Source organism: Erpetoichthys calabaricus, chromosome 4 (genome assembly GCF_900747795.2).
Source record: "Erpetoichthys calabaricus chromosome 4, fErpCal1.3, whole genome shotgun sequence".
Taxonomy (NCBI): Eukaryota; Metazoa; Chordata; class Cladistia; order Polypteriformes; family Polypteridae; genus Erpetoichthys; species Erpetoichthys calabaricus.
In genome coordinates, this window is record NC_041397.2 from 37,288,682 (window position 1) to 37,300,329 (window position 11,648).

The 11,648-nt window shown below is 39.3% G+C and overlaps 1 protein-coding gene across 1 annotated transcript; it reads left to right on the plus strand.

Annotated features, from left to right (window-relative positions):
- The first annotated feature begins 6,668 nt into the window (after nucleotides 1-6,668).
- Nucleotides 6,669-7,993, plus strand: LOC114650979 (putative gustatory receptor clone PTE01). Its single transcript, XM_028800935.2, has one exon. The coding sequence runs from the start codon at nucleotides 7,018-7,020 to the stop codon at nucleotides 7,972-7,974; it is 957 nt and encodes a 318-aa protein (XP_028656768.1). The 5' UTR covers nucleotides 6,669-7,017; the 3' UTR covers nucleotides 7,975-7,993.
- The last annotated feature ends 3,655 nt before the right edge of the window (nucleotides 7,994-11,648 follow it).

Consider the following 11,648-nt stretch of genomic DNA (forward strand, 5'->3'; position numbering starts at 1 on the left):
TTTTATGTTCCCCTGGCTATTACATACATTACAGCACAATCTGTTGACTCCAATATATGAATTCTTAATAGGTCACTGTATGCTACAGTTATATCAATGATGAACCTCATTATTTACACACAAAGAACTGAAGAGATGAAGGCAGCTACAAAGAAATTTTACAAAAGGATAAGTAGGAGATAGCGGCACGGTGGCGCAGCGGGTAGCGCTGCTGCCTCGCAGTAAGGAGATCTGGGTTCACTTCCCAGGTTCTCCCTGCCTGGAGTTTGCATGTTCTCCCCGTGTCAACGTGGGTTTCCTCCAGGTGCTCCGGTTTCCTCCCACACTCCAAAGACACGCAGGTTAGGTGCATTGGTGATCCTAAATTGTCACCAATTGGTGTGTGGGTGTGTGTGCCCTGTGGTGGGCTGGCGCCCTGCCTGGGGTTTGTTACCTGCCTTGCGCCCTGTGTTGGCTGGGATTGGCTCCAGCAGACCCCCGTGACACTGTAGTTAGGATATAGCGGGTTGGATAATGGATGGATGGATAAGTAGGAGAAGGGAAGGTAAAGCAATCAATATCAAGCCTCTGGCCTAGTAACAGTGTTATTGCATTAAATGCCATAAGACAATTACAAATAATAACTAATTAAGTAAATTCTCATTTATTTGTGACAATAATAGATGCTGCAAATGTTTTACTATTAACTATTTGTATTTAATTAAAGCATCAATTATTTTATCTTGGCTTTGCTAACATTTTTTCAATGTTGTAGCCACTGTCACAGAGTAGTAGATTAAGTAAACATTACTTAATTGATTGTATGAACAGTGCAAGTGGAAGTGCATTTTTCTTAAAACTCAAATTTAAGAATATTTTCCTTTGTAAATTATGTTATTTTTTTATTTTAAAATAAGACACATTTACTAGATATACAACACATTTTTGATGAAGGCAAAATTTAAATTTATAGTTACTATTTTTTATTAATAGTTTGAGGATACAGCAAGAATTAAAGTTATAACATTACAAAATACAATGTAGCTCAATTCAATGTTTGTATTTGATGTGTACTTTAATCTACAAGCCCAGAGCATTGCATAAAATTACAAATGTACTGAAAGCAATGCTCAAAATTAAATTAAATGCTGAAAAAAATCAATGCATCAATACATTGTTTGTGATTTTCCTGGTTCCTTTATCTCGAATAATTTTACACTAGTGTTGATTGGCGAAATTTTTCACAGCAAAAATGTTGTATTCTCAGGTGAACTTGTTTGCCAGATATTTTCCTGAAAATTCATTGTGCAGGCTTAGACTAAGTGTTTGTTTTTCCAGTGCCCCGTGATGCTTTGCGAGACCAGTTTGACATCATGTGAACTTTCATAATAATAATAATAATAAATAATACATTTTATTTATATAGCGCCTTTCCCATGCTCAAGGCACTTACAGAATATAATAAAGAACGGCAGAATATACAGTATATAGCATTGTACAAACCAGATAAATAAATAAAGAAGATTAAGACAGTAAATTCTGAATAAAACAGACAACATAATTGATGGTCTAGCACACACATACAGGTTACATTGGCATCTTGACAGAGAAGTAAACTGAGAGAAAGGTAATAAAGTCAAGTAGAGCTAAAAGCCTTCCTGAACAGATGAGTTTTGAGTTGTTTTTTAAAAGAATTCATGGAGTCAGCTGACCTGATTAATTTTGGTAGGTCATTCCAGAGTCTGGGCGCTGTACAGCTGAAGGCCCTGTCACCCATAGAGTGTAGATTAGTGAGGGGCACAACAAGATTACCAGAATCAGAGGACCTTAGTGGGCGGGCAGGCACATAGTGATGGAGGAGGTCACTGATGTAGTTTGGTGCGAGGTTATTTAAGGCTTTGTAGGTTATTAGTAGGATTTTATATTCGATTCTGTAGGACACAGGGAGCCAGTGAAGACGGAGCAGGATGGGTGTGATGTGCTCGCTGCTGCTGGTTCGAGTAAGGACTCTTGAGGCTGAGTTTTGAATAAGCTGGAGCTGTGATATAAGATTAGAAGGGGCACCTGCCAGTAGGGAATTACAATAATCGATGCGGGATGTGATAAAAGCATGGACAAGTTTCTCAGCATTATAGAAGGAGAGGAAGGAGCGAACATGGGATATGTTACGGAGGTGAAAGTAAGAAAGTTTCTTAATGTGATTTATGTGGGTGGAATAAGTGAGGGAGGAATCAAAAATGACACCAAGATTTTTTACAGTAGAGGCAGGTCTGATGAGATCACTGCCAAGATGGACTGGGAAGGAGCTCATTTTATTAAGTTGCATTTTAGTCCCAATTTGCAGGAGTTCAGTTTTATTGCAATTTAATTTTAAAGAGTTCTGCTCCATCCAGGTTTTAATTTCACTAAGGCAGGTTGTGAGCTGAGAAAGCTCTGATGAAGTTCCACTTTTAACACTGAAGTAGAGCTGGGTATCATCTGCATAAAAATGATAACCCAATCCATAACTACGGATAATATGGCCAAGGGGAAGCATATAAATACAGAAAAGCAGAGGACCAAGGACAGAGCCCTGAGGGACTCCTTGTGTGACTGGCACGGAGTTGGATCTGCTGTTGCCAAGACTGACAAACTCTTGCCTATCAGTCAGATAGGACTTGAACCACTGGAGGGCAGTGCCAGAGATACCCAGCATGTTCTCCATTCTGGACAGTAGAATGTCATGTCTGACTGTGTCAAATGCTGCACTGAGGTCTAACAGAATTAATATGCTAGTTTGTCCAGAGTCTGCTGCCATAAGCAAATCATTGGTTACCCGTAGCAGAGCAGTTTCACAGCTGTGCCGCGCCCTGAAACCAGATTGAAAGGGTTCCATCAAATTATTAGAGGTTAGGTAATTGGTGAGTTGGGAAGCTACAACACGCTCAAGAACTTTTGACAGGAAAGGTAAGTGGGAAATAGGCCGGAAATTGTTAAGATTGTCAGCATCAAGGCCAGACTTTTTTAACATTGGGGTTACAGAAGCAATTTTAAAAGTGAGCGGCACGGAGCCAGTGTCAAGTTGATGAGTTTATTATTGTTGTAACAGTCGGGATTATGGCATGAAGGCAGGATTTAAGTAGTGTGGTGGGGATGGGGTCCAGTACACAAGTAGTCGGCCTCATCTTACAAAGCAGGTTATTAACAAACGCAGATGTGACTGGTGAGAACTTAGAGAAGGAGCTAGATGGAGTGGGAAAACAGGGAGAGATATAAACAGATGATGTATTTATGTTAGTTGAATTATTTAGATCTTTAATTTTGTTATGGAAAAAGTGGAGGAATTCCTCACAGACTTCAGTAGAAGAGGTAGTTAGACCAGATGCGGGTTCGAGAAGTTTATTAACTACAGAGAACAAAACCCTTGGGTTATCATGGCCACTTTCTATTATTCTGCCATAATGGGTGTTCTTGGCAGAAGTTAGAGCTTCTCTGTAAGCTCTTTGGTGGTCAGAGAAAGCCTGGATGTGCACGGTGAGGCCAGTCTTACGTGACATTCTCTCAAGGCGTCGGCCAGCTGCTTTCATAGATCGCAATTCTGAGTTATACCAAGGAGCTGAGCGCTTAAAGGAAACCTCCTTATGTTTTAAAGGAGCTGTTTTATCTAATGCTGAGTGAAGGGCTGTGTTATAGTGGTCAACAAAACTATCTAGTGTTGGTGGAATAGGTGCAGACAGTAAAAGATCAGAAATGGATCCAGAAAGGATAGAGGGACAGATATTTTTAAGGTTTCTGTAAGAAATTTGTCGTTTACAGGTAAGAGGTGGGATAGGTAATGAGACAGTGAAAAATACTGCTTTATGGTCAGAGAGTCCCAAATCAGTGCTGTAAATGTTGGCAACAGATAGTCCAGAAGTACAGATCAGATCCAATATATGACCGCCAGAATGGGTTGGAAAATCAACATGTTGTGTCAAGTCAAAACAGTCCAGTAAGGACAGGAATTCATTTCTCAGTTTAGATGTAGTAATGTCAATATGGATGTTGAAATCACCAAGAAGCATAATTCTCTGAGAGTAAGAGCTTAGGTGGGTCAAAAGTTCAATCAGATCGGATAAGAAGGATGCATTGTATTTTGGGGAACGATAGAGAACAATGAGTGAGACAGGACCTGATTCTGTTATTAGTTTAAGAGCCAGGCACTCAAAAGACAATGGGCAGTCAATCGGTATTCTTTTAATGTTTAAGCCTTCTCTGATAATTACTGCCAGCCCGCCGCCTTGTCTTGAGCTGCGAGGCTCTGAGTGGAAAGTGAAACCAACTGGAGTCGCCTCTGTGAGAGACGCAAATTCGTTTGGTTTTTGCCAAGTCTCCGTTAAACACAGAATATCAAGTTTGGTGTCAGTGATGAGTTCTGACAGCACCGTTTCATGCATACATATTGGACGCGTACGCCACCTAACATTTTATATTGTTGCCCACTCTGCTTCGTGCATGATTGGCACCCACATGTGTTGAAAAAAAAAAAAAACTTGCAGTATTTTCATTTGAGAGGTACATTTGATGATTAAAATGTAAATATTATGTGCAGAGCCACCAAATATCTGAAACTAACTCCTGTGTGCTCACTCAAATGCCATCGTGCTCCATGTCTAATTTATTATGCTGTCGAAATGCATGTGCAATTAGCCAGGGATTGCAGTTAAAATAAACGTTTAGGGAGCCTGACCTCGGAAAACACATGACATCCTGTAAAATCATAATAATGAAAGATTTATTACTGCTTACATAGCATTGCTATCTTTTTGATTGAAAAGGCGTGAATGATATGCTCAGATAGATTGCAAACAAAAAGAATGTGTGAAGCCACTACTTCAAACAACGGAATGAGCCAGTCACATGTGTTGCTTCATGACACAGCCAATTACTGCCCTGTAGATTTTTTCCTTCAGTTATTGCTAGTTTCCATTCAGTTTTTTGTATTTTGTTTGTGGTTATCATTCTGTCTTCATCTTTGTTGTCTGAGGCATAGGCACATTGGCACAGTGGCTGGCACTGCTGTTCCATAGTTCATGTCACAATAATCAGTTCAGCATAGATGGCAGATGCTTTCCTTGGGCTCAAGGACTCATAAAAGACCATTGCACCTTCATAATGCACTTTAAAGTAGTTCATTTCTAAATTGACTTCAATGCATTTCGCTGAAAATTTTGGCGATTTCACAGGACTGAAGTAAAGTTAATGGCTACCTTTGAACAGCATCACAACTTAACTTTTCTCGCTTTCAGACATACAGAGACCCCCTGAAAAGTCTTAAGATAATCTGTCAAAAAGATAATTTGTTTTTTCTTGTGTCACTTAATGTGAAGAGATCTGTGCTGTTTTGCTAGCCCTCAGCAGATCACTCTGTATAAGCAGGGCAGACAGTCTTCATAGCTGGATCACAGCGCTGATGATGAGCAAAATTTTCTGAGCCCTTTGCATACTTTTTAATGCCTGAATGCCATCTTCATTGCTAGTCTGCAACACTCAGACTTTACTTTCATCTGCAAATGATTCATAACACTCACTTTTTTTTTAAATATGAGGCTCCAAAGCATCTGTTGCCATGCCGTCCTCTTCCTCTGGTCTTTATTATCTGCCCACAGCCCAAACTGAGCAGGCCATATACACCAACGTTACCCTGTCCTGGCCACAGGCTAACTCCTATGATTGGTGAGACTGCATGCTGAATTAACCTCTTCATCTCCAGAGCAATGGCTTTATGACTCATTTGTGTGTACATATTGTGATGATCAAAAACCTGTTACAAACATACAGAGCTACTCAAAGGCTTTATAGAAACAATACAATGTTTGATTCACTTTAAATTAAGTCTTGATGAAAAATTACAAGTTTTTAAGCTGAGAAAGAGTCTAAACAAATAATTACACTATTTAGACAAAGTTCTATTCTATTCCATTCTAATTCTATTGAAAACCCCAAGTAGAACTTAAGTATGGTTAATCAGTTGTATGCCCTTTAATTGTATTCCAGCACATTAACAACTGTAATCTGTGAATATTTAAAGATATTTGTCCTATTTCAACAAGTATAACTGAAGCAGGTAAAAGGTTTACAGCACAACAGCATATTCTTAAAGCTTGTACTTGACTAACATCCAGCCTTTTTTTTTGTAACGTCTCAAGTGAACTAAGGTTAACATTAGTCAGTCTTATGAATATGATTAGCATCTCATTAAAAGCACTGCCATTCCCTATATAAAATAGCTTGTTAAATATGAAACAGTAAAGAAGGCAGAACTGAATTTCAAAAACTGTAACAGCAAGAATTTTATAACTCTTTGTAGAATATGTCAAATTTAAATGTTTTTTGGATCTTTAATGAGAGCTTCATTTTTTACTTACAAGCAGATCCGTGCTCCAGCATGTAGGAAAAAAATAAGTTCTTATTACTTTTTAAATTCTTTAAGGTTACATTGCAAAAATTATTTTTAATTGGTTAGGGTAATCTTCTATGTAACTTTTTTTAATTCATAAGCTAATGAAAAAAGCAGTAAGTACACAGTCTAAATTAGTACAATTTTCAGTGATTGTTTTTGTTTTAGAAATTGCAACAATGTATGTATGATTCTGTTTGAAACATTTATAGTTTATTCTTTTTAAATTATTGTGTTCAAAAGAAAAACAATTTAAAAAATATTTGAACAATTGTACTTTTTTATATTATATTACTATTCACAAACTGATGAAGAAAAAATACTGGGGAAGCATAAAGATATGTTTGTATTGTTTAGGATATCTTACCTTAAATGTTATTGTGTAACTTATGAGCATGTTGAAGGCACAGATTATACTAATGTGTTGTGAATATTATAGTATAGCTAATAAAAGGACATATAATATATAGTGCATTATTCAAATTTTCAATGCAATTATTTAGAGGCAATGATGTAAATACTCTGGTCAGGAGGACTGTAAATTAATAGAGAATATCTAAATATTTTTTCCTAGAAAAATTTATATTACACTGAATGAAAAAGCCAAGAAACTGCTTGTGATGAGTTCTCAGAGTTTAAAAAGTTCTGAAAATAATACATTTGTTCGCCCAGAAATGTTTTACATAAGAGGCTTAAAGGAGATGTCCTTTGCTAACTGTTTTTATATTTTTTTATTTATTATGTATATTTTTGCAGTGTTTTCAAATGTATTTGTCATTTTATTAATATATTTAGATCAAAGTCTTCACAATCCAAAATATCTTGCTGTTGTTCACTTGACCTTAGTTGATTTAGGCACAACTACAGCTGTCATTCCTAAACTGATAGAAATGTTTCTCTTTAACTCCAGTTTTATTTCATATGAAGCGTGTTTAGCTGATATGTTTTTTGTTCATTTCTTTAATGCAATGCAGTCAGTTTCACTGTTAATATTAGCTTATGACCGCTTTCTTGCCATATGCTTCCCTCTTCAATATCACAGCATTAATACTAACAGCAGGATGGTAGGAATCCTAGTGTCACTCTGGATGTTTACTGCAGTCATTATTTCCATTACTGTGCTTCTAATCACAAGACTCAGCTTCTGTCAGTCCACAGTGGTAAACAGTTTTTTTTGTGATTTTGGACCCGTGTACTTTTTAGCCTGCAATGACATTTTCCCAAATGAAATGATTGGTTGGTTTAATACAGCTGTGTTTCTTTTTTTACCTTTATGCCTCATTCTCTGTTCTTATATATTCATTGGTGTTACACTGTTTAAAATGACATCAACTGATGGAAAGCAAAAAGCACTAAAAACCTGCATTTCACACATCATCTTGGTTGTAATATTTTATGTTCCCGTGGCTATTACGTATATTTTGTCACAGTTTCTTGATTCCAATATAAGGATTCTTAATAACTCTCTGTCATCTACAATTCCTTCAACAATGAACCCCATTATTTACACACTAAAAACTGATGAGATGAAGGCAGCTATGAAGAAAGTACTCAAAATCAAATTTCTGGCACAGTAATTGTGTTTTTACATTATAGAGATAATGTTAGATAATTACAAGTTATAGCTAATAAAGGAAATTCAAATTTATTTGTGTAGATGTTAATGTTTTATTTACTAAGGTTTTCTATTTGATTAAATAATCCATCCATCCATCCATTTTCCAACCCGCTGAATCCGAACACAGGGTCACAGGGGTCTGCTGGAGCCAATCCCAGCCAACACAGGGCACAAGGCAGGAAACAATCCCGGGCAGGGTGCCAACCCACCGCAGGACACACACAAACACACCCACACACCAAGCACACACTAGGGCCAATTTAGAATCGCCAATCCACCTAACCTGCATGTCTTTGGACTGTGGGAGGAAACCGGAGCGCCCGGAGGAAACCCACGCAGACACGGGGAGAACATGCAAACTCCACGCAGGGAGGACCCGGGAATCGAACCCAGGTCCCCAGATCTCCCAACTGCGAGGCAGCAGCGCTACCCACTGCGCCACCGTGCCGCCCTTGATTAAATAATCACTTATTTTAAAAGTTTTTTTTTACTTTGTAAGGATTTTTGTAATGTTGTAGCCACTGTTATAAAGTAGTATATTAAATAAGCATTACTTGATTGTATGAAAAGTGCAAATGTGAGTAATTTTTTTCTTAAAACTGAAAATTAGGAATGATTCCTTTGTATACATTACTGCATTTTATCTTGTTATTTTGACATAAGAAGCATTTATTAGATGTTCAACACATGTTTCATGATTAAAAAATTAAAATTTATAGTTAATATTTTTTTAACAAATTGATAAAACATCACAAAATAAGGCTGCAATGTTAAAAAAAGGCTTAATTTATTTTTTTTACTTGATCTGTACTTTATCCTTGAGTACTTTATTCTTGAGTACTGCAAAAATTATTACAAATAGCCTATAGTTAAATCATACAAAATAAATTACAGAAAAAATACAGTAATCCCTCGCTATATCGCACTTCGACTTTCGCGGCTTCACTCTATCGCGGATTTTATATGTAAGCATATCTAAATATATAACGCGGATTTTTCGCTGCTTCACGGGATTCTGCGGACAATGGGTCTTTTTACTTCTGATACATGTTTCCTCAGTTGGTTTGCCCAGTTGATTTCATACAAGGGACGCTATTGGCGGATGGCTGAGAAGCTACCCAATCAGAGCACGCAGTTAAGTTCCTGTGTGCTGATTGGCTCAGCGACGGAGCACAGAATTCAATTCTGCTGCGTTAACCAGGAAGTCTCATCTCGCTCATTCAGCATCAACGTGCTCCTGCTACTGCTTCAGGGGCCGTGCCCAAGTGCCAACTGAAGATGCTAACGATTTCCGAAAAGGTAAAAGTTTTGGATATGTTGAAGGAAGGGAACAGCTACACCGCTGCAGGACGCCATTACGGAATCAATGAGTCCACAATTCTTTTTTATTTAAAAAGGAGGAAAAGAATATAAGATCTATGACCACAGTGTCCTTTAACCAGGGCGCAAAACGAGTTGTAAGTGGATGTAATAAGGCGGTAGTCCGGATGGAATCTGCTTTAGGGATCTGGATTGAAGACTGCCAGAAGACGAACAACTGCGGTGCTACACAGTCGCCTGAAGAGGCTCCTTTAGAAGAGCAAAGGAAAGAAGGAGTGGGAAACAGGAGAAGGGAGTCGGGGAGAGGATGAGTATTACAAGGTAGGACCTAGGAAAACACATTAATGGCTTTACGGATTAGTCTGTGAAACAGAGTGTTTGTGTGTATCCATTGTCAACATGAGCACTTGGGAAGCAGTCGACAGGCTTGACTAAGTGTGTGGTAACATCGGATCAAAAGTTGACATGGTGTACTAATGCCTCTGTTCCTTCTTCTGCATATCCCTAGCAGAAAAACCTACGTAATGATACTTCTGGTCCCTCCTCCAGAGTACTCCCATCCACTCCCAAGCCTCTAATCACTTCAGCTTCTGGCCTCAGAGACACGCCTCTTCCTACTGTCCCACTATAAATTCACGATATTTCTGTCATTAGTAAGTCAAATTACAGTATGTTAGACTTCATCATGGCGCCGCAGATGGCAGCCTCGGTGCCTTGTTCCTTGGTGCTTTCTCTGTTTTTGTTTGTTTGTTCAGTGATAAGCTGTCCCCCTCTGATCACATACAGCAGAGAGGAACTCTTACACATCGGTCAATTAGCTGGTGAAATTTTTTCACTGTCTTTCACTCAAACAGAATACTTTACAGAACTTTTAGTCGGAGGAGCAGCCGCCCTTTACGGAATTAGAAGGAGACGCCGACGAGGCAAGCGAGCCGGAGCACTTGTTAAACTGCGCCACCGGGGATTTCGAACTGCGCTCCCTTCAATACACCTGGCAAACGTCCGCTCTTTGGCCAACAAGATGGACGAACTGCTACTGTTAAACAGAATAAACACGGACTTTTCCAGATCTGCCGTCCTGTGCTTCACTGAAACCTGGCTTGGTGAGCACATCCCCGATAGCGCATTATACCTGCCGAGCTTCCAACTTCTCCATGCGGACCGCGTCATGGAGCTCTTGGGGAAAACGAAAGGAGGCGGAATCTGTTTCTACATAAACGAAGGTTGGTGTACAGATGTCACAGTACTAATCAAAACATGCAGCCCTCACTTAGAGTCTTTTTTCATTGACTGTAAACTGTTCTATTCACCGCGGGAGTTTTCCTCGTTTATTCTGGTTGGTGTTTACATCCCACCTCAGGCCTGTGTTAGTGAAGCATTACAACACCTGGCTGACCAAATAACTAACATGGAGCACAAACACCCGGACTCCCTGCTCATTGTTCTTGGTGATTTTAACAGAGCAAACCTCAGGCAAGAACTTCCAAAATTCAGTCAGCATATTAATTGTCCTACCAGGGACAAAAACACACTGGACCACTGCTACACAACATTAAAGTATGCTTATCGCTCTGTCCCTCGTGCTGCCCTGGGACTCTCTGACCACTGTTTGGTTCATCTTCTCCAGACTTACAGGCAGAACTTAAGATCTGCAAAGCCTGTGGTGAAAACGGTGAAGAGATGGACCAACGAGGCAAAGCTGGAACTACAAGCCTACTTTGACTGTACTGATTGGAGTGTTTTTGAGTCTGCAGCGACAGACCTGGATGAGCTTACTGACACTGTGACATCCTACGTCAGTTTTTGTGAGGATATGTGTGTGCCCATGAAAACTTTTCGCACATACAACAACAACAAACCCTGGTTTACTACAAAACTCAGGTAGCTTCGTAAGGCTAAGGAGAAGGCCTACAGAAGTGGGGACAGAATCCTGTATAATCAAGCCAGAAACACATTGACAAAGGAGATCAGAGTAGCAAAGAGGTCCTATACTGAAAAGCTGGAAAATAGGTTTACAGCCAATGACCCTGCATCAGTGTGGAGAGGTTTGAAAGACATCACCAACTACAGGAAACCATCCTCCCATACTGAAGAGAACCATCAACTGGCCAACGAGCTGAATTTGTTCTACTGCAGGTTTGATAATCCCTCTTTCACACCTCTCACCCACGCCAATCAAAATACACTCCCAGCACTCACTACCAAGCCCCTGCCCCTCCCCACTGACACCATACCTGCACTCAGGATCTGTGAAGGGGACGTGAGTCAGCTCTTCAGGAGACAGAAGATCAGGAAGGCACCAGGTCCAGATGG